Here is a 22,485-nt window from a genome sequence, read left to right on the forward strand (position 1 = left end):
TGAAGGATGGAGCAAGCACTGGCCCCAGCTCCCAGCCCCGCCGGTGGCACACGGCCTCCCCGAGGGCACGCCAGGCCTTTCCGCGCCATCGCTTTAATGGACAGACCGTTCACAGGCGGTTTCGCACAAAGAAAGATAAACGGAGCAGCGTTCTCGGCATCTCACGGAACGTAAACACACAGCTCACACGTTTATACAGCAACATCGACACATGTCCACGGCACGGCATCGGGTGGGTCTCCGCTGGGGGGCAGGGCAGTGCCCCCCCCAAAGGGGTCTGCCGCAGCCAAAGCCACACCCGGAAGTCACGAAAAAGATGCTCTTTTAGCAAATCTTCTGCAAACAGGTGGACGCCAGGGATGCTCGCCGCCACTGGAGATGACCCCCCGGGCAATGAGGGCATCCTGAAGGTCCCGTGGGCCCCGAGGCAATGAGGGCACACAGAGGCCGTGGGCAACGCAGGGCCGTCCAGGTGCAGTGGCACTCGCATGGGCACGGAGGTCAGCTTGCTCTGCGGCTTCGATTCTTCCTTGTCCCCTGGTGCTCTGATGGGTGGACCACTCCTTGACTGTTCCAGCAGGTTCTGGAATCCCTAGGGCGGGCCCAGGCCACAGGCCACGGAGGGGCGGGCTTGGCAGCACAGCCCGGAAAACATGGCCAGAGATGCTTCTCACATGTGTGTGCTTTGTTGGTGGTTGGTTGGTTTGGTTCCTTTTGGTTCGAAAAAAACAAAAACAAAAAACCATGGCAGGCTCTCAGGTATATAAAACTGGTAACATTAGATAAAAATACAAACTTCACTTTACAAAAAAACCAAAAACAAAAACCAACACACACACAATTTCTGGTGAATACACATAAAGCATAAAACATCCTACCAAAAATAAAGAGTTTAGGTTCTGTCCAGACCCTGGTGGCAGCAGGGAACAAGCCCATGCAGCCAGCCACTCGGCAAAGCCACGTCCCCAGGCCTGCGCGGTGGCAGACGGGGCGGGGGGGGGCTCTGGGGACGGCCTGTGATTGCTTCTTGCACAGTTCTCTGGAAATGGCTTAAATTAAAAAGTGAGGAAAGGGGGGCAAGGAAGAAACACAGAAAGCCAGAAACATTTAGGAAATGATGCATAGGTGGGTATACCATGTTTATTTTAATACATCTCATTCGTTCGCATCCTGCTAGGAAAGATACCGTCCCATCGTCCTGACTGTTACAGCAGCCTGGTGTTACCGGTGTCAATGTCATCCAAGAGATAATTAAAAAAAGGAAAAAAAAAAAAAAAAAAAGCTAGGCAAGGAGTAAAAAGGAAAGCTTAATAATCACTTTATGGTGTAAAAAAAAATCCACTTAAGGCTCTCAGGAAGGTTTCTGTATAGACTTAAACACTACGGCAAAGGAGATGCGGCTTCCAGACATCCCTGGCTCCTGCGCGCCCCGGCAGAGCCTGTCGGCGTCCGCGCAGCCTTCGGAAAGCAGGCTCTGCGTCCTTGGCAAAAGCACCTGTGACCACCCTGGACAGAAATCCAGTCCGCCGAGACGTCTGTCACTTCCTGGGGCGTCCCCTCCATGCCGGCAACGTTTAGATAGTTTTGTGGGTGAGTTTTGTTTGTCATGTTTCGTGGTTCTGTTTGCACGCGCTCTCTCTCTCTCTCTCTCTTTTTTTTTGACAAGGAAGCTTCTTATTGTTTCACCGAGTGCTACAATACTTGCTCTGATGTCATATAAACAACGTATACTGTCTCTTTGTTCTCCAGAGTGTGCACGGCGACAGTTTTCACGGAGGAGAACAAAGACCACGCTGGCAGTAAAAGCACCGTACATAGTAGGTTCAGGAATGTAACACGTCACGTACATCCGTGTCCCAGGAAAGGGCTGCGGGCTGATCCTCACCTGACATCTGCAGGCAGAGAGGAGAGAGACAGGTGCTGAGAGGGGGTCGCGTGCACGCGCACCGCCGCGTGGACGGCAACCCTGTGAGACACTGAAGCCAGTCAGGGCTGTGCACACGCACACACACCCCGCGTGGCAGGACTGTCAAGCTGTCGTTAAATTTTTCCAATCAAATATCCTCGGTATCCTTTCTGTAACATCCTGACCAGATTTGGGACCAGACGCTCGGGATCTCGCAGAACACAGCTTCAGGGCAAGCCCCGTTCTCCCATTGTACAGATGGGGAAAACTGAGGCCCAGAAAGGGTCTTATGCCTTTCTCCTCACCTTCTTCTTGCTTCCAGCCTACAGCTTGATATGACTTCTGGAGCTCCTGCAGCCATCTCGGGCCACGAGGCAACACTGAGGATGGATGCCACCAGCCAGACATTGGGGTCTCTGTGACCAGACAGAGCTACACTGAGCAGAGCTAGGAGCACTCTTCCCCCCCTGTATCATCCGTCTCTTGCTCATCCCAACACTTGTACCACCACGTGCCCAGAGCCCGAATGGTAGCAGGGAAGCAGGGACAACTGCCTCTCCCTTCGGGGGTCTCTGTCATCAGCTGGCCCAGAGCGGCCAAGCCCAGTGGCTGGCACACAACCAGCCCGGAACCACATCCTCGGGACCCAAAGCCAAGGCTGAGCAGGCTTCTGGGGGCTGCTTCAGCATCCATCCACGTGGACCTTTCCTCCCCGGAGGGTCCTTCCTTGTGAGGGGACCTGACCCGCGGGCCACCAAGGCTCCCGACCCGGCAGCGTTCCACAGGCACACACCACTCAGCCAGAGCCCAGGCTCCCAGGCACCTGCCTCCAGGAATTCCCCTCACAACCATTCGCTGTGGGTGCCATGGGCTCCCACAGGCCGGGAAGCAAGGAGCAGGCTCTCCAGAGGCCAACCCAAAGGACCAAGAAGGCCTGAGACTGCCTCCTCCATGACGATTGCGGCTGCCCATATCCCTCTTCTCCTCGGAAGCCCCTCTAAAAGACTCTTGCCCAGGCCCCCTCACGGCAGGGGGGTGGCCATTGAACTCAAAGCAAAAGTCGCTGTGTCCTTTCCCCCTTCTCCCCCCTATGTACTTTCTTGCAGCCTGGAGTGTGACGTGATTTCTGGAGCTTGAGCAGCCATCTTGGGCCATGAGGCAACTCCGAGGATGGACACACCGGTCCTGAATGGAAGAGGGTCCCTAGGGATACCTCAAGACTGCCATCCATGCTCCTGTCTCCCTACCTTTTCTCAACCCTTGTCGTTTCTGGTGAGTTACCAGCGGCCAAACACAATGTGCAATGCAGTAGCCTAGATGTTTGTATAGCATTTTCTGAGGAGCTACTCAGCCTTCCACAATCTGTAATCCCTGTAAGCCTCAGTTTTTTCATCTGTCAAATGGGGTGGGAAGCCATCCAGGTGATCCCAGCTGGCAGATGTCAGAGCGACCCCACTGCTGCTCAGGAACCCAAATCACTCTGCTCGTGTGATGTCTTTTGCCTTCCCAATCAACGAGGACCAAAGCCAGAGCGGGCCGGAGCAGAAGGGGGCCGAGGGCCAGGCGGCCGAGCGGCCGAGGGGAGGGGGCCGGTAAGGAGCACGGAGACCCGCAGCCCAGCCAGGCACCGGAAGCTCGCAGACGATCAAGGCCAATCAGGGCGCGCCCTCGCCTTCGGGGTGATTCGCCGCGTGATCAGCATCGCGCCTCCCACCCCCGCACTGCGGCACGGCCGGCAGACGGCTCCTACCTGGTTGGCCGCGTTAGGTGGGTTTTAACCTTTTTCTTTTCCGTTTTTTACCTGACTCCCTACGCCTTCCTGTTGACAGAAGGGCAGGGAGGGTGAGTGGGCCTGAGAGAGCGCTGTCGGGTGGAAACTGAAGCAATAAATACCTGGGGTGTTTGTCTTTCTATAAAACAACTTGATGTCACTGGCTTGGAGACATTTCCTGGTCCCCTCGAGCCGGCCCGTCTCGGCACTCACAGCGCCAGGCCGCTCTGGGCAAAGTCTGCCGGAGGGGACCCGCCTGGCAACGCTGCGGCCAGCGCCCACCACCCGCCAGGGGCGGGCCCTTCCTCATCGCGCGACCCATGCCGCGATGCCCGCAGGGGACACTCCGCCCCCAGGTCCCGGGCAGCGCCAGCCGCCGAGCAAGTGGCCGACGGGCCTCGGCTGCAGCCCCCGCGCCCTGGGACCCCTCCCCGGGCCACGGCAGCGACAAGGGGACTTGGGGCCCCGCTTACCCGCCTCCTCTTCTCGGCGGTCGGGGGTCGGGCCGGCGGTCGTGCACGTGCACTCCAGGTGCTCCTCCAGCCGCACCTGGACCTCTTTTAACTTTGGCTTCTTCCTGACGTATTCCACCTTGGCCACCTGCCCGAGACAACAGCCCCGTGACCGCCCGGCCACGCCTCGCGTGCGCGCATCACGAGGCGCTGGGGGCGGGGACGGCTGCGCCCCACCTCTGACCTCCGACCTCTGCCCAGCGGGAAAGGCAGGGGCACCGGTGAGAAGACGAGCTTCGTTATCGCCTTTGGGTTTGGTGCCATTTGAACTCAAAGCAGAGCCAAAAGGGAGTTCCCGCCGTGGCGCAGCGGTTAACGAATCCGACTGGGAACCATGAGGTTGTGGCTTTGATCCCTGGCCTCGCTCAGTGGGTTAGGGATCCGGCGTTGCCGCGAGCTGTGGTGTAGGTTGCAGATGTGGCTCGGATCCCGCGTTGCTGTGGCTGTGGTGTAGACCGGTGGCTACAGCTCCAGTTCGACCCCTAGCCTGGGAACCTCCATATGCCGTGGGAAGTGGCCCTAGAAAAGGCAAAAAGACAAAAAAAAAAAGAGCCAAAGGGTTTGTTTACACGAGCCAGGAGAATGCCTGGAGGATGTGCTCAGGCGGGGACACTGAGAAGCGGCGGTGAGAGAAGGCACCTGCTCCCATGTTTTGGGGACACAAGTTTGTAAATGTGCACCTGACTACCAGTGGCCGAGGGCCGGGGCTGCTGCCGCGCGTGGTTTGTGGCCCGAGTGTCATCTCCCTCCCCCCACCTACCCATGGCCCAAGGAGGAGCATGCTCGGCCCCCAGGACCCAGGGAGGCTGTCGGTTTGGATGCAGATTCTGGCCTTGTACGGACTCCAGATAAGGACCCCGTGGTCCCCCGCTGGGCTGGCCCAACCCTCGGTCCCAGGAACGGCCCTCAGGGACAGCCCTGCCACCTCTCAGTGTTTACCTGCGAGACGGAGGTGGGAGGGGAGCCGTGCTTGCCCAGGTCACCTCCCGGCACGTGGAGGCACCAGGGCAGCCAGGCTCGGGGGTCCACAGCTGGCAAGGGGGGTGAATGGGACCCCAGGCCAAGAGCAGAAGCCCCTGCCCGGGTCAGTGGGGAGGGGAAGAGGGGAGAGGGCCATTTTCCAAACTCCTTTACCAAGAGCCTGGAGGCCAGAAACCAGAGGACCCTGGCGGTGAAGTCAGCCCTGCACCCCAGCAACCGAGCCGCCCACCCCATGAGTCCGCTGGGCTGAAGGCTTGTCCAGAAAGCATGGCCACTTGGCCACAGATGCTGCTAAATGCGGGACATAAAGTGATTGGTGGCTCAGCGTGCGGCTCCGGAGCAGGGCCAGGCCCGCGAGGCTTCCTGAGTGGGGAGCAGGGAGAGGAAGTGGCCCCTGGGTGGAGTGGCTGCAGGAGAGAGGTCTGTTCTGCAAGACACCCAGCGCCTGGGGCACCTGGGATGTGGCCGCCCCGTGCCTGCCCCTGTCCCCGGGGAGAGCACGACAGGGAGGGGTCTGCAGGCCGAGCAGACAGGCTGCCTCCACCCGCGCGTCTGGAGAACGGGCCATGGGACCCATGGACCCAGGCGCCACAGGGAGCAACGACCAAGGTCACACAGGTAGAAGCACCTAGAACGTGGGACTGGATCACCTTGGGAGACCACCCCTGTGGGCACATTTAAACAGAGCCCCACCCTACAAATCAGCCCCAGGATCCTGGAGGGCAGAGCAGGGTTCCCCGAGTGACCCTTCCCTTCAGAGTACTGGGGGGGGCGGTGCACCCACCTCACGGGCTTCCCAGGACCCCAGCCTGCACCCCAGCAGCCCCGCTGGCACTTTGAGAACCAGAAGTCGGCCTTGGTATAACTGGCAGCCCCACCCTTCGGCCTGTGCAGTTCCCAGGGGTCTTGGCCCCGCCCAGGGGCGCAGGCACAGGGAAAGAGAGGCCGGCTGCACCCCTCTCTGAGCACCCATGGGCCCCCACACGCTGCTTGCTACCCCCCCCGCGCCAGCGTCTGCCAGGAGACATGGGGCGGCTTGAGGGGCTGCGCCCCAGCCTCCCGATGGCACAGCCTCTTTGGTCAACGAGCCCCTCCCCTAGTTTCCTCTTTGGGTGGATACAAGGACCCAGACTCCTGGGGGAGGGGCAGGCGTGTCATCCACCAGACAGACGGCTGTGGGACAAGTGGGTGCTCTGGCAGTGCAGCCCCCGCGGCCCCCTTGGTGAAGGGTGCACAGCAGCAGCCGTTCCAGTCTGGGAGCCGCTTCCTCTCCAGAGAAACATCTTGTTTTTCTTATCAAAGAAAAACAAACAGGGGTTTATGATTGCACCTGCTTCTGGGTATGTAGGATTCCAGGCCAATCCACCACCTCTGTCTGGCCAGGAAATGGCCACATTTTTCCCCCAAGAACATGCCGCGAATACTAAATTCTCAGGAGCATCCTCCATGGCCGTCAAGGCCACCAATCAAGACATTCACGTCCCTGGGACCCAGTGCCATCACCTGGACTCCGCGGACCCGAACTGGAGCCGTTTGGAGCCCCACGTGCCCCCTTCCTTCCCTGCCATGCGGCTCAGAGTCTGGGCTGTACCTTAAACACTGGACCGTCAGAGTCCCCAGGACGGGGCTGCTGTGTCATGAACCTGGGCAGACCCCCTCCCCCGCCACCGAGAAGCAATCCAGTGATGTCATCGCACTTCCAGTCCAGGGCCACCCCCCCGCCAGCTTATCCAGAGGGTCTTTCGGGACAAACACGGGCTCGTGCTGAACTCCACGTGCCAGGCGCTGTCACACAGCTACCCTGTGAGGCAGGACGGCGGCCTGCTGTGCAGATAGAGAAACCAAGGCAGCCCAGAGGAGTGCATTTCACCAGAAGGAGGCCTGGACTTGGAACCAGCGGAGGCCCCGAGGCCCTGCTGCTCCAGGCCTGGTGTTGGAGCCCTGCCTGGCCCCTCTCAGCCGCTCAGAGCTGAGACATGGCAGACAGACCTCAACTTGGTTCACAAGCTGGTGGCCTGGCCCAGCGGCAGAGGCCACAGCGGCACAGCAAACAGTGATCCGCCTCCAGGGCTTGAAGCCCATGGGCAATGCCCGCAAGACAGCATCTAGCCCCCGAGGCGCTACCGTCCCCCGACCACTAGGCTCCCCAGGTGAGCATAGGGTCCCCCGGCCCCGGATGGGGAGAACTCTGCCGAGACTCAGGCTGCCAGAAGCACTGCTTCTCCCCCAGATGGCAGTGGCTGATGGGGCCCCAGCTGGGACCCCCACCGAAGCACCCCAAGTCCATTACCGAGAGCACAGGCCTGTCCTGGGCACCGCAGGGGACACACCCAGACCCACCTTCCAGAAGTCTGAGGTCTACCAAAGCAGAATTGCCGCCAGCTCCCCAGACACAGCACCAAACCCAAACTTTCAAGGTGGGAGGGGCCGGCTGTCCTCACTCTGAGCCACAGCCACCCCTTCTGGAGCCAGGGCCAGCTCCACCCTGTCCCAGCCCCCCAAGGCGTGCGTCTGGGGGCAGACACCCAGTGTGGACAGTGGGGAGCCGAGCAGGTCCCCAGCCCACTTGGCAACACCAGGGGCCTGAGCAGGTGCCAGGGCCCCACCCCACATGCTCCCCGTCTACCTGGCAGGCCCCAGAGGTCAAAGGCACAAGACGCCTCAGGCTACCCTCTAGGGAGGTTACAGTGGGGGGGGATCAGGGGCCTGGCTGTCAACCCCCCTCGGGACACCAGGCCTGGGGGGGCCGCCTTCAGCTGAGGGCACGCAGGGTCTTGGCAGGGGGATCACTCCCGGCCATACCATCATCCTCTTTCAGGAAGGGGCTTCTGGCTGGGAGTGACCGGGGTGCCAGCGTCTGCCGACCAACAACACCCATCACAGACTGCCCTCTGGGCCTCAACCCCAAATGGGGCAGGAGCAGCTCCTGGCCAGGATCGGGGGGCCGGGCTGGCCTCCACAATGGGCCTCCTGTTTCTAATGACCTTCTGTCTCCTCTCTGCCAGAACCCCCAGTGTCTGGGGGCCGGATGTTTTCCTGCCGACCTTCTGATGGGAGGGCAGGGAGGGGATGCGGTGGCTGAGGAGGGCGGGGCTCTGGGCGTGGAGCCGGGTCACCGCCCGCCCCGGTGGGACTGAGCCCTCTGGGCAGACGCGGCCTGGGGGAAGCCCCGGCCCAGCTCCGCCCCCCCCACTCCGAATCAGTCATAGGACCACCCACTCTCACTCTCGGTGCTACCAAGACCCCCGAGGGGCCCTGGACACCCACCCACCTCCTCGGGGCGGACTGGGGAGAGTTGGGATCACTGCCCACCCCAGGACCCAACACGCGCTGGTCCTCACCCCACACGAAGCCAGAGTGGAAACAGCGGGGATCCCCAGAGCTGGAAACCAGGGTGAAGAGAGCCCCACCCCATTTCAGCCCCCCGTCCCCCCAAGCCCGTCTCGCTGCCCTCAGGACGGGCCCCGAAGCCCACACATCAGACAATCTAAGGTGCCCCACCCCAGATTGTCGGGGCTCCTGAGACCCCGCACGTGAGAACCCAGACCCAGAGGAAGCAGAGGCTGCCAGGCCGGCAGCTGCAGCCGAGACCGTGCAGGTGCGTCGTCAGACCTGTTTCCCCCTGGAAGCGAGGAAGAGGCAGGTGGGGGGCAGGGCTGCGGGCCGCAGTGCTGGGCTGGCGCCTGGGCTGGGGGCCCCCGCCGCGGGCGTCTGGAGGCCCCAGGAGAGCCCTGCAGGGGCGAGCCGGCCCCAAGGGGAGTGCCCGCCGCGAGGCCGCGGGGCAGCAGGCTGTGGAATTTGCTTACTCAATGCCCAAAGCACGCAGAGGACCAAGTCCCCAAGGTCAAGTCCAGTCCCAGTTATGGGTCTAAAGTGCTTCTCGTGTGCCAGCTACAGGGTCCTTAAGCTGGCACCTCTCTCCAGGGCCAGCCGCCCACTTGACGGGCCTGGACTCCCTGACTGGTGGGGATTTGAAATAATGTCCAGCAGAGGAATGGGGTCCTCAGGCACCCCCAGAACCGAAATCCGTGCTCCAGGGAAAATGGACCCACCTGCCGTGGAGGCTCAGCTGAGAGGGGGCGGGGCCGCTCCACCCAGAAGGCGCCTGCTCCACACCCTCAGGGGCCCACGGGACCGGGATGCACCCAGAGTGGGTTTCCAGGGAGGGCAGCTTGTGCCCCAGAGGGGAGTCTCCAGCCTCAGCCATGCTTCACAGAAGCCAGGGGGCAGCCTGGGAGCCTCCCTCCCATCCTGCGCTTTTGACACCCAAAAGCAGAGGAGTCCCCTCCAAGCAGCGAGGCCAACTTCCCTGGGGAGTTTCCAGCCCCCGAGACGGCGTCCGGGTGCTCCAGACCCCCCCCCGCCTGCACCACGGCAGAAGCAAGTGAAGCCAGGAGAGCAAACCCGGCCGGGGAGAGCTTCCAGCCATCGGGCCAGAAGCCAAACCCCAATGTGGCTGCCCAGTGACCTGAGGAAGCAGAATGCCCCCCCCCCAAGGACTCAGCAGAGACGCCCTCAACGTGCCATCTGAGCAGGCCCTTTCCGCATGCCCGCGCTGCTGCCCTTAGCCGGCACCATAGCCAGCCCCCCGCCTGTGAGAGGACTCCAGGACCAGCATGGCTCTGGGGGCCCCAGGGGGGTGGCAGAGACATCCAACTCAAGCCATGGGACCGGGGCGGGGGGGGCCCGAGCAGACCCCACCTTTGGGCCCCAGAACCTCAGCAGCCCCAGAAGGACGTGGTGCTCCTCTGACAAGCACGTCCAGTGGATGGATGTGCAGACAGGGATGGGGTCCCGGCCAGAGGGCTGAGCTGCTGGCCAGTCGCACCCCAGCACTCCTTTCCTGACTCCAATGTGCAGAGGCTCAGGGAGGAGGGCTGGCTTCGAGAGGACCCCCAGCCTCCACTAAAGTGCCTGCGGGAACTCCCCAGGGCCTGAAGGAGACACCCGGCGGCTCCCTCCTAAGTGGCTGACCACCTTGCAAGACCCATTAGCGCGGCGTAAGATGCAACCCGCTGTTTGCCACCAGAGGCTCGGCCTGGGGTGCGGGGCGCTGAACGCCACCCCCGAACATCCGCCCCGGACCCAAGCCCCGGCTGCAGCCCAGGCCTCAGTGCGCGCACCAGAGAAACGGAAGCGCCCCCAGTGCACGGGCCCCACCAGGCCACCCGCCCAGCCAGGGACACGCCAGGGCTCACCTTGACACTGCGGTGGTGCACGCGGGACGGCTGGCACTTGACGCTGCTGGTGTTGCAGCAGCCAGTACAGCGTTTCACCTCCACGCACGGCGGCCAGATCAGAAAGTTGGCGGACGTGGGGTCCACCTGGCTCCGAGGTATCTCGTAGATGACCGTCCTGGTCTTGCAGACGGCGGGGATGGCCTCCTCTGCAGGGGCAAGACCAGGGTAAGAGCGCTACCGCCCCTGCGCCCAGCGCAGGGGTCCCCACGTGCCCCCGCTCCCCCCGATGGGACAGGTCACCCAGCCCCCGCCCAGGAAGGCCAAAAGACCCCCGCCCCCAACAGGCTACAGCTGACCGGCCCAAACAGAAGCGGGGGCATGAGCGCCTGCAGGGGGCCTCCCACAACCCTGTGGCCAGCACAAGCAGGGCCTCCATCACCCCAGGGTGGGGGCTGTCAGCCTCTCCACTGTCCCACCCCCAGGGGGCCCTGGGAGGCTCAGGAAGGAGCCGCCAAACCAAGAAGGCCAGGTGCTGGCCGCCCCCACTGGGGGAGGGGCTCGGGCAGCCCGGCCAGGTGGGGCTGGAGGGCCGAGCCAGAGCCAGAGGCCTTCCGTCTAGCCCGTTTTGCTCATGGATGTGCCCCCGGTACAGAGTAGGGCAGCCTCAGTAGAGGATCCCGCAGCCTTCGAGACTCCGAATGTCTGTTCGAGCGTCAGCTGGGGAGGCCCCTGGGCTTCCTGGGGTTCATTCAGCCACACCCACACCCAAGGTGGAAGCAATAAAAATCCATCTTCTTGGAGGAAAAAGAGCTCCGACAGAGGGAGGCCTGGGCCCAGGTCACACAGAGAATGAGCCGCAGTTGGGTCCCCCCAGGTCATAGCCCCGACCTGTGCCCCTGGGGCCAGATCTCCCCGCGAAGCTGGGCCCGAGCCGGAGGAGACCCCCACCAGCTAGCCCCTCTGAGGGGACCAGGCAGACGTGCGGATGCTCTGCCGGAGGGGACAAGGACCGGAACACCCCCAAACCCTGCCGAGCCAGGGAGCCAGGCCCGAGGGGGCTGGGGGTCTGCCAGGCGCAGCGCGGCTCGGCTGCGCCCCGCCCCCACCCTGCTCTGCAGCGTAGCCAGGAGCGCGCCGGGCTCCGCGTTACAAACTGGAAATTAAACACGACCCGTCTTCCAGCAAGGCTGCCTCGGGAGCAGGCCCCGACAAGACCCGACACTGAAGGAATGTGTGATGCGCTCCCTCCTGGAAACTCTCGGCCCAGGCCAGGCCTGCAGCGAGGAGCAGCAGCAGGCGGGCTGGGGCAGGGAGGGAGGCGGGGGCCTGGGCGGGCTGGGCCTTTGTCTTAGGATCCAGAAGGGATGGCTCCCCTGAGGCCACGGTTGGGGAGCTGCGGGCCCCTGAGCCCCTCCCGCCGCCTGCCCCGGGCTCACCGATGCTTCTCTTCCTCCGAACGGGCACAGGCCGCTTCTCGGATGCATGCTTGGCACCGTGGCCCCCGTGGGCTCTCAGGCTGGTCTCCAAAGGGTCCTCGGCCCCTGCAGGTAGAAAGAGGGGATGGCGACGGGCCGCCCACGCCTGCAGCACCCCCAGGCCTGTCCACCTGGGTCACTGCCTGACCTCCCTCCCCAGGAGGGGCGGGGTCCCCCCCACACCCTTCCGTTGTGCGTAGGATGAAAGACTCCCCGCTGCCAACAATGTCCCACCCGCCCGGTCCCCAACATCCAGGCCCCGCTGCTCAGAGACCCGTGGGGAGGGGGCTGCAGCGGCCTCCCCCTGCGGTGTCTCCTCCAGGAAGCCCAGGTGAGGAGGTGCCTGAGGCCAGGCCTCCCGGCCAGGAGATCAGAGCCAACAGGGCTGCTGCTTCCAGCTGGACAGGGCACCTTGGACAGCGGGCTGGACAGCAGGCTGGACCAAGGACCAGCAGTGGCTTTTCCAGTGCCCGTGTCTCCCTCCTGCGCCACCCTCGCCATGCAGCGTCCTGCCCTTCCAGGGGCATCAGAGGCGAGGGCAGGCTGGGCCTCGGCCAGACCTCACCGCTGTGAGGGAGAGGCCACAGGAACGCAAGGGGGAGATAGGCGTCCAGATGCCCAGCAGCGGGAGCACAGCACGAGCAGCTTTCGGAAGGAAGTGCTTTGATGCCCAGCTATCTGAGTACCACAGCTCGGCAGCCCCAGAGCCAAGGTCAGAGCAGGGCCCTAGCCCCCCCAGACTGGCTACAGGCCCCTCAGTACATGTGCCACCACCCTCTCTGCCACCAGTGCTCCCTGACAAGGACTGGGAGGGACACACAGTCCTGCCACCTGCCATCTGGCCTGACCCAGCCCAACGACACGACCTGTACCTGACTCCCACCTGGGCTCCCCACCTTGGCCCCCAGACCCAGGTGGGAGGGATCTCCCCACTTCTCCCTTCCATCGCGGCTTCCCCACAGATAACCAGCGGCAGCGGGTCCCAAGAAGGCAGAACCCCAGTGGCCAGGAGCTCAGTGGCGGCACAAAGGGAGAAGAGCCCCCTCTTGCCACCTCCCCTCCCCAAGAAGTTCCAGTGGGGGCCCAGCCACCAGCGCAGACCAGAGGCCAGGGCCCACCTCGGCCTCAGTGACTGTCCACACACCCGCGAGTCTGGGACCTGCACTCAATGGAACACTGCAAACACGGCGGGAACACAGAAGACGTGCCCGCTTGGGCGCGGGCGTCCAGGAGAACCCAGCTCTTCCCTCAAATGACTCAAAGTTCCACGGCCACTAATTTTCTTTGAGACCCAAAATAAGATGAGAACAGAGCTACTCATGCAATAAGAATTTCCCATCAACCAACGGTTACGAGAAGCATTTTTTCATGAAAAAGTGACATTATGAGTCACGTCCTGGTGGTGGCCATCTTGCCATCGCCAAGCCCAGGAGCAGCTGGTGCCCCCTGAGCTTCTAAGAGAGGCTCACGCTCCAGCCAGGCGATGGCCGCTCCCCAAGACTTCGTGGGCACATCCACACACGACTGGTGATGCTGCAACCTCTTCACCTCCGCGCAAGAGATGGAGGGACGAGCAAGGTCAACGGGAGCCACGTCCACCCCCAGATCGCCGTCCCGCCCAGGCCTCACCCCGAAGCCGTAGAGGGACACAGCCCCCCAGGTCTGTCTGTCTTTTTTGTTTGTTTTTTGTCTTTATGCCTTTTCTAGGGCCGCTCCCATGGCATATGGAGGTTCCCAGGCCAGGGGTCCAATTGGAGCTGTAGCCGTCGGCCTACGCCAGAGCCACAGCAACGGGGGATCTGAGCCACATCTGCGACCTACACCACAGCTCACGGCAACGCCGGATCCTTAACCCGCTGAGCAAGGCCAGGGATCCAACCCGAAACCTCATGGTTCCTAGTCGGATTCGTTTCTGCTGTGCCACGACGGGAACTCCCGTTACCGTCTTGAAGTCTGAAGCGGGGGCTCGCTCGCAGACGGCAGAGTAGAAGCAGCTCCTGGTCGGACAAGCTCACCCACTGCCCCATCACGATGGGTGGGCAGGACAGGCGGTGTGGACGTCACCGATGGGAGACGGCCACCTGATGGAACCAGCGGGGACTCCCAAGAGAGGGCTTTGGTGAATCATGCCCTGAAATTGCTCTCAGGACAGTTCATCCATCGGTTTTCCCTTGTCTTTTACGCACAGACATCCCAGGATGGGGAGTCACCCTCCAGCCATCCGTCCTGGAGGAGCAGTAATGGCCAAGAGGGGGGTACTTATGTACGAACGGTTCCTAAATGACCACGGGTGCCCGGCCAGATGCTCAGAGAACAAAGCTCCTGGGCTCCCGGCGGGGCTCCGCCGAATGGCCTGCTCACAGCACACCCAACAGACCAGCCCCAAGCTCCACGATCCTGGCCAGTAAAAGGCCACATGCCAGGCCCCACCCCAAGGCCACATGTGAAAAGTCACCCGCCCTCACACACACTAGGAACTCCCAGGAGCTGGCACAGAAATCCACCGCCTCTGGGCCTCCAGCCACCAGGCAAGGAGTTCCAGGCTCAGTGCCTCACCTGAGAAATGGGAGCCAGGCGGGTGCACATGCCAATCACGAGGCCCCGCCCACTCAAGGGAGGAGCCAGTCTGCTGAAGGAGCCTCTCTCACAAGGCTGGAAGCCCCCCACCCCTGGAGTTACAAAGAGGAAGGACACCCCCACAGACCCCCACCCCCACAACCGGGCCAGCACCTAGCGCCCTCTTCACTGATCCCAGACCAACCTCGGACTGGACTTGGTGGGGAGACCAGAGCCTGGAGGGCCCAGCCCCGGCTCCGTTTCAACTTCGCTTTGGGCCGAAACAGAAGGTGGGGGAAAGACCCACCCCCCTCGGCAAAACAAGCTCTGGAAGCAAGCGGCTCAGGTCCTAGGTGGGGCAGACCAGGAGGGAGGAAACCCACTTTGGGGTTTGTTTCATAAAAGGTCCCCAAGGAGCAAGGCTCGTGAGCTAGGGAGCCCCTGGGACCCTCCAGGGTCCCCTCCCCAGTTTCCCAGGCACTAGGCATCCCACCGTCAGATCCTGGATCCTCTCACAGGTGGGGAAGGGGGAGGCGAACCCCGCCCCCCACACCCCCCCGGGGGGGGGGTGCTTTTGTAAGGGGGCAATTTGAAAGCAGCCCAAGAACCGGCTGGAGCACCCAAGCTACTTCTGTTTGGACCTTCCAAGAAGCCCCCAGGTCAGGAATGCTATCGGTCCGACCCCAGAGCTGCAAGGCGAAAAGCATTAACGGGTGGGGGTTGGGGGGAGGCGGGGCTGCAGAGGCCAGAATAAGAATGGTCCCAGCAGAAAGTGAATGGCCCATTTCCCCAAAGCCGGTCCCGCAAGGAGGCCCAGCCAGGAAAAAGCCTCTCTGGGAGCCAGCCTCCCCACCTTCCCAAACCCATCAGGGAGCAGCAGAAGGCAGGCAAGTGTTTTCCTGGGCTCACCAAGGCCAAATCCTTCTCCCCACGGTTACACATCAAGGAACCAGATCAAAATCCCCCCCTGGCCTGACACTCATCTCCCAGTGAAATTCTACCCCCGTCCTGATAAGGATCAGCCAAAGGATTTCCTGGGTCAAGAAACTACAGAAACCATCGGCCTTGCTAGAAAATGGTTTTGGCATGAAATGAAAATAGTTCAGGCCTCTCCTCCACCGTAATTAGGTACAAATTTCCAAATGACTAGACCATGTGATTTTACTTAATTCCCCCGCCACCGCCCCCCTTTTTCAGAGTAGTTTGCAGTGAGAGAAAAATTTTCATTTCACTTAAAATTCTTCCAACCAGCCCCTGCTGCCCTTAGTCACTAAATCCAACAAGTTCATTTGGGATGTCGTTTTATCCAGGCAATAGTAAGTTTTCCGATATGAGTATGTCCTTAGTTAACTCCCACTGGAGTTCCTGCCACAATCCTTGTCCTCTAGGAAGGGACTGCTCTCCGCTGGTCCACACCCAAGCATAGCCACCCAACACCACCTGGCTCCCAGTCCAACGAACCCGGGCCCCTCCCCACCTTTGCCCACCTGGGGCCAGTCCAGCTCAGCAACTGACATTCAAGAGCTTCAAAAGTCTGCTCTGGGAATAAACTGTTGGCTAAAGCTGCTGGGCTCCAGAGCCTGAGGGTGAGCCCCCAAAGAGTCCCCAAGCAGCAGATGTGTCCAAGGCGCGCCTTTTTCTTGGCGCGTGAAAACAGAGAGACACGGGTCTCCTACAGCCACAAAAGCCCAACCTCCGCGGCAGGATGGGGGCAAGTTTGCAGCGATGACAAAGGGGCCCTGCCGGGGTGCACTGGCTCCCCGGAGAGCTCCTGCCCGCCAGGTGCCCAGGGCCTGGGCCGGCTCCCGGTGTTCCTCCAGGCCCGAGGGCAGGCCCCGGGGCCGCACACCTGGCCGGAGCGCCGGCGCCCTCTATGCGGCTGAACTTTCTATGACACACAGCATTTTCCTTAAATGCGAAAACAATCCCTGGGCGAGCGAGCAGCCCTCGGCCGAGGGAGAAAGTGGTGATTGGAAGAGAAACTCCTGACTCATCCGCCTCGGCTTTTATGGCCCGGGATTGGATTCTGACCTTTCGGTGCGCTCCTGCGCGGCGCCCCGGCCCGGCCCGAACGCAGGAGGCGGTGCGGGGCGCACACACCGCCCGCCCGCCCGCGCCCTCCCCGCGCGCCGAGGGAAGGGGCGCGATTTACCTACGGAGTCTATCTCCAGGAGTCGCTGGAGGTCCCGGATGCTGTGGATCTGACTGTGCGCCAGCCTCTCAATTACCTCGCGGGGGATCTCGGCTTCCTGCAAGCAGAGCCACACGGTCAGCGCCCGCGGCCCCAGCCTCGCCGGCTCGCGCCCCTGGCCGCCCAGAACGCCTGGTCCCAGGCCCGAGGTAGCCCCGCCCCAGCCCGTGCGTGCACCTCGCAGGCAGGCCGCCGGACCCCAGCCGGAGCTCTGGAGCCTGAGGCCGAGGGTGGGGCTGGACGAGACCCCAAATTCTCCGTTCCCATCCATGTCTGCCCTCTGCAACAAGAAAGCTCTCCCCATTCTTAAATTTTCCAAAGGGAAGAAAAAAAAAAAAAAACCCACGCGGGCCCCTCCGCCCAGGGGTGTCAGTTACAGGAGGTCTGGGGGCAGCGAGGGGCCCGAGAGTTTCAGATCCAATGGTGAAATCAACATCTAGGAAGATCAAGTTGAAATGCGTCACGGATCGGCGACGAAAGTCACGGCAGCCCTAACACTTTAATCTAGCCTGGGGCTTAAATTTCACACCCGGAATCTCGGGCCGAACCCGCGGGGGAGAGGGTCTCTCCGTCTGCAAGGCGCGCGCAAACACACTCACACACTCGCCCCACCCCGGGCTACGGCCCAGCCCCGGCCCTAGCGCCGACTAAGACGCCCCAAATCCAACCGCCGCTGGGAGGGGCTGCCAGGGAACGTGAGGCTTAAATCCCCACCTCTGGCAGCTCCCGGTGCCTGCCCAGACCACCCCAACACAGCTGGGCTTCCTCCCCGCTCCTTGCAGATTTTTAAAGGGAGTCGGGGGTCGCTGGGGGGTCTCGAGCACTAAGTTCCCACGTCGAGGGTGTAGAAAGTCATTGATCACGGTGGAGCTCCCGGGGATCGGAATTTGAGACTGGGGGGTGGTGGGGGTGGGGACGCGGTTGGTGGGAGGGCGCGGGCGCCTGGCCCGGCCCCGGCTCGCCTCGCTCAGCCACCTGTAAGCAGGCCCCGGGCGGGCGGGACTGCGCTGGCCCAGCCGCCCCTGCGGGCGTGGGGACCGAGAACTGGGGTCTGCGGCTCCGCGCTGCCCACCCTGCCTGCCGGGGGCTCCCGCCGCAGCTGCCCCTACCTGTTTGTCGGCCGCTCTTCTCCCTTCCCCAGCTCTGCTGGCTCACACACACACACACACACACACACACACACACACACACACCCCCTTCCGCGCTCCCCGCACCCCGATGCTGCATTGTCCGCCGCGCCCCGGGTTTCCCTCCGCGGAGAGGAGCCCGCGCCCCCCGAAGTTTCTCCCCACTCGTCCACCACGCCGCCACTCCGTCCCTCCACGGCAGAGCGACGCAACGCGCTGGAAACTCACCAGACACACTTAGGCATGGCAGAAAATAGAACCCAGTTGAGAAAATTAAAAAATCGACCACCCTAGCAGCAATCAAAATGCGCTCTGCAGAGCCCCAGAGCCTGGGGTGCCTCGGCCCGCAGGCGGCCGCAGGGGGCGTGCGCAGGGGGAGCCGGAGAGAGGACGGGGCGCGGGGGTGGCACCCACCTCGGCCAGGGCATTGGCGAGGTATCCACAGCCGAGGAGCAGCAGACAAGCCCAGGTCCTCATCGCGTCCCGAGGCGCTGGCGGCTCGGCGGGGAGTCGAGGCCGCGGGGCGGGCGCTCCAGCCGGGCTCCTGTGGCGGCGAAATTCAGTACCATCCCTCAGGGAGCGCGGCCCGGAGGAGGGTGGCGCGGAGAGCAGGGAGCCAACGAGCGCGCCCGGCGCGAGCAGCGAGTGCGGAGAGGCAGGCAGCGCCAGCGAGGAGGAGGAGGAGGAGGAGCAGGGAGTGCGCGCTTGCCGCGCCCGCCGCGCCGGGAGCCTCCTGGGCTGCCGGGTAGGGGGTGGGGACGGAAGGGGCGGAGGGCGGGGGTTGGGCCTCTTCCTTGGTGCGTTCCCGGTGCTGGCCGCCGCCGCGCTCGCTCCCCGGCGCTGGCTCTAGGAGCGACCAGGCCGGTAATTCTGCATATTTGCGGGCATCAGCCCCGAAAGGGACCCCGGAGCCAGGCTGGAGCTGCTGCCGCTGCACCACCCATCACCTGTCTGGACGCCCGGCCAGGCCCGGAGCGGGCTCGCGCTCTCCCTGCGGGCTGCGGGCGGCCCTGCGCGCCCACCGCCGGCCCCGCGCTCGCCTCCGGCCTCCTCCCGCCGCCGCCGCCGCCCGACCGGGCACGGCGCGGCCCAGCACGGCGCGGCCCGGCGGCCTGCGTGCGCCCCTCCGCGGCGCGCCCTCGGCTCCGGCGCCGCGCTCCGCCCTCCGCCGGCCCGAGCCGGGCAGCGCCCGCGGCCGCGCCGCCTGGCAGCCGCCGCCGGCCCGGGGCCTTGCCGCGCGGGCCTGAGGGCGGCCGCAGGGCCGGGCCGGCGCCGCCGCTGCTGGCAGGAGAGGAAGAGGAGGAAGGAGGCGCGGGCAGGCCCGGCTTGCCGGAGTTGTGCGGGCTCCGCAGGGCGCGCGTGTGGAGCCGGCCGGCGGCGGGGAGGGGGTTATAGCGCCGCCGCCGCCGCGCCCCTCCCCCGCCCCCTCCCCCTCGCCTCCCCCGTATTCCGGGCCCCGGACCCGCACCTCGGAAGCGCGCGGGGGCCGCACGGGCCGGGCAGGGCCCGGCCGCCGCCGCCGCCGCCGCAGTGAGCACACACACGCGCTCACGCAGGCAGTAAAATCCATCAAGGCCCCGCGCCCCGCTCCGAGCACAGCCGCGGGGGCTTCGCTTGCCGGCCGGGACTGCCCGCGCGCCCCTCCCTCGAGCTTGCCCACCCTCCAGTGCCAGCTGCAGTCCTGCAGCACCGGACGGGGAGGGGAGGAGGCCGCCGCAGAAGCGCCGCCGTCGCCGGCTCGCCTCTCTCGGGCCCCAGCGGCGGCAGAGGGCAGCGCCCAGAGCTGCTACGCCAAAAAGGGCAAAAGCGAGCCGGCCCCCGCCCCCCGCCCTGGCGCTCCGGCCTCTCTCCACGGTTCGGATCCTGGGCCCCTGCCTCCCCTTCTCCATAAAAGGAGGGGGAGGGAATCTTTGGTGAGAGGTGGGGCGGGTTTAGCCGCGCGTCTGGGGCACTCACCTGGCGGCTGCCACGCGCCCCCGCCCAGAATCCGATGCCTGGGGCATCTGAATGGGGAACCTCCACCCACATTCCGAGATGGGAGCGCGCCCGGGTCGGAGCAGGGGGCTGCAGCGGGCCTCGTCCCCACCCTGGGACCCCAAGTCCCCACTCCCTCGTGCAAGGCCGGGCCGCGGCCTGAGCCGGGAACCCGAGGGGAGGAAGGGAACGAAGAGAAAAGAGCCGCTCGTGAGGAACCCCGGAGTCTGAGCCTCCGCGCCAGGATCCGCTGGGCGCACAGAGCGCCACCTCCGGCCGCGGCGCCGCACAGAGCGCGATGCGGGGGCGCGATGCGCGGGAGGCCGAAGCCTGAACAGGGCTGGACGGCTCCCCCGCCACCATAAGGGCGGTGCGCCGGGCTGTGGATTCCGCCTGTCTAGGCCAGGTGGGATCGCACCCCGGCGGCGGCCTCTCGAGGGGGCGGACGAGCCCCGGTACCAGGGCTAGACGGGTGATGGGCTATGCGATCCCGAAGCTAGAGGGCGAGACCCTTTGGAGGCGAGGAGACTTCCGAATGAGTGGGTGGGCGGCCGAAAAAGAAGCCCCTCCCGCCCTGGCCCTCCACCCCCTGCCCCGATCCTGCGGATTAGGCCCTGCCCGCCGCGGCCGCCCTCCCGCCGAAGGCAGTAAAGACGCAACCCTGCGGGCGGTCTTTCATCCTGGTTTGGCGGGCACCGGCTTTTCAAAGGCTGAGTCCGGTGGGCGCTTGGGGTGGGGGGGGGGCGCTAGCCTGCCCCTAAATACGTGGGGGGAAGGGCGAGCCTTTCCACATGCCTCCACACCTGCAGACCCCCCAAACGCACCTGCCTCCCCACTGTAGCCCCACCTGCGACCCCTCTCTCTCAAACGCGCTCTCGGGGAGGCTGGATCAGGGAGGACCCAGGCACACCTGGGGAACACTTGGAAACGTCTAAAAGCACGTGAGGGACAGTGGTCGTCCATCCAGGTGGACCTTACAGACCCCTGGATGGTTTCTGGAAGGGCACTGCCAGGACTCAGACTGGACCCCCAGCGGAGCCCTCTGTGGCTTAACTCAGAGGCTTGAGCCTCAGATTCCTTTCGGGCAGAGGGGATGCGGGGACATTGCTTTGGGGTTAAAGGACTCGCTTTGACAGCGGGTGTGGGGATGAGGGAGGAAAGGTCACCTTTATTGCAGGGTGGGGGCGGGGCCTTCCCTCCTCTCTGTAGAGGCTCGCTGAGTCCTGGGGGGCTGCCACCCAGAGCAAACCTTCCCGAGTGATTCCCTCTGGGTCTCTTCTCCGCCTGGCACTTCAAGGGCTCCCAGTTCAAGTGCGGGGCGGAGGGAACGATCTGGGGACGGGGAAGGGGGGCGCCTGCTACGGGAACTCGGGCCGAAGCTTGGCGGGGAGCCGGGCAGCTTGGGTGCATCCTCGGTCCAGGGCTGAGATCTGTGGGGGGCGGCGCAGGCATCCCTCTAATCGCTGGCCGCTATTAAAAATAAAACCGCGGCGCGTCGTCGTCATAGCGACCACGGCAACAGTGGCAGCGCGAGGGTGGCACAAACTTGTACAGCCGCCTTTGGGGAAGACTGGGGCGCTCGCATATCAAGGCTCTCCCTGAGGGTGCACAGGGGCCTCCCCCCACCCCGACCCAGCCCGCCCCACCCTCCCGGTCCTCGGAAGAAACTGGCAGAAGCAGATCCCTAGAGGCTGTTTCAGAGACCTTGGACCGACTTGACCGAGAGGGCACCAACTTGGATGAGAACCCACGACCGCGGACTCGCTACAGAGCCCCGGTCCCTCTCGCCAAACCTCCTCCCCCTTTCAGACCCCAGCGTCCTCATCTCTGGAGAGGGGGCTAACGGAGGAGGCGGTTTGGGATGCTCCGCGGGAGAGGGGACCCTTCATCCGTCTGGAGGCCAGGCGCACGGCGGCTCCAGCACCCGCCCAGCCTTCCTGTCGGCGATTCTTGCCGCTCAGGCGTGGTCACATGCTTCTTTGTGCCCAGGAATCGAGTTTCACTTCCAGCCGCTATTAGGCGGTTCACACGGTTCACTGCAAACATTTGATAAAGAGGCTAAATATACATCGTAGTCGGAGGAGGCGTGGGCGGCCGTGCCGAGCGCGTGGGCGCGGCGCTCCAGGCTCCGCTGGGCATCCCCGCCCAGGCCCGGAGGCCCGCTCAGACCCCTAACAAATCCCCCCCCCCCGCCCCTCGCGCCACCCCGCCTCCGACAATTCCGACCCCAGGCCGAGGAACCGCCTGCCCGGCCAGCCAGAGGGCCCCGGCGGAAGAAGGGGGCGCTTCGGGGAGCTCTGGGGTGGGGAGGTGAGGGCGCACCTGGCGGCCGGACTGTCCGGTCGCCCCCGGAGCCGGTGCTTCCGCTCGCGGGCTATCTCGGGCATCCCCGGCGCGGTCCGACGTGCCGGCAGGCCCATAATTAAAGTGAGTCAGGTGCTCCAAATAGGTGGAGAGAGGGGGCCCGCCGCGCAGCTGCAGTGACTGTCTGGGCGTCTGCCCCCTCGCTGTTTCCCTCTGGGCACCGCCCATGACCCCCACACCCAGGGAGGAGTGGGAGGGCCTTGGCCATTCCTCAGAGCCGTGTAGAGGGCTGGGGGTGGGGGGTGCCTTTGCTAAGGACCCGTCACCCAGCCCAGCCATCTCACCCCCTTCCAGCTCTGCCCTGTGCAGTGGGACCCGGTACCAGTTGGCGCTCCATTACTGCTGCTGTCATTTTTCTCGAGGTGGGAGTCATCACTAGCCTCTCCTGGCACCTCGGTCTCTGAGGGAGCCCCACGAGAGCAGCGCCATCCCACCTCCCATTTTACAG

The 22,485-nt window shown here is 64.0% G+C and overlaps 1 protein-coding gene across 15 annotated transcripts; it reads right to left on the reverse strand.

Moving 5' to 3' along the window:
• Positions 1 to 1,106: 1,106 nt before the first annotated feature.
• Positions 1,107 to 19,902, reverse strand: PDGFA (platelet derived growth factor subunit A). Of its 15 annotated transcripts, none has more exons than XR_001303251.3 (9): positions 19,656 to 19,902; positions 18,114 to 18,243; positions 16,534 to 16,630; positions 11,787 to 11,891; positions 10,369 to 10,556; positions 4,151 to 4,277; positions 3,657 to 3,725; positions 2,212 to 2,322; positions 1,107 to 1,892 (listed from the first exon to the last, which is right to left on the reverse strand). XR_001303251.3 is itself a non-coding variant. In XM_085016221.1 (8 exons), exons 1-8 carry the CDS (start codon positions 19,700 to 19,702, stop codon positions 1,882 to 1,884), a joined length of 816 nt encoding a protein of 271 aa, XP_084872347.1. In that variant the 5' UTR covers positions 19,703 to 19,902; the 3' UTR covers positions 1,107 to 1,881. The 15 variants fall into 15 exon arrangements, 12 of the variants coding, with proteins under 12 accessions (XP_084872347.1, XP_084872348.1, XP_084872350.1 ...); XR_014839912.1 differs by lacking the exon at positions 19,656 to 19,902 and adding an exon at positions 19,168 to 19,446; XM_085016221.1 differs by lacking the exon at positions 3,657 to 3,725.
• Positions 19,903 to 22,485: the final 2,583 nt, after the last annotated feature.

The sequence above is a fragment of the Sus scrofa genome, chromosome 3 (assembly GCF_054392235.1).
Source record: "Sus scrofa isolate SSC_HxYL_T2T_F1_AM1 chromosome 3, Sscrofa_HxYL_maternal_Yorkshire_Landrace_v2.0, whole genome shotgun sequence".
NCBI lineage: Eukaryota > Metazoa > Chordata > Mammalia > Artiodactyla > Suidae > Sus > Sus scrofa.

Excerpts from the sequence above, each read along its gene's own strand:
- PDGFA (XM_021085926.2), bottom strand. Across the intron at positions 4,278-10,368 it reads TGCACCACCGCAGTGTCAAG|GTGGCCAAGGTGGAATACGT; the intron begins GTGAGCCCTGGC and ends TGTCTCGGGCAG. Across the intron at positions 1,893-4,150 it reads CCGCCGAGAAGAGGAGGCGG|ATGTCAGGTGAGGATCAGCC; the intron begins GTAAGCGGGGCC and ends CTCTGCCTGCAG.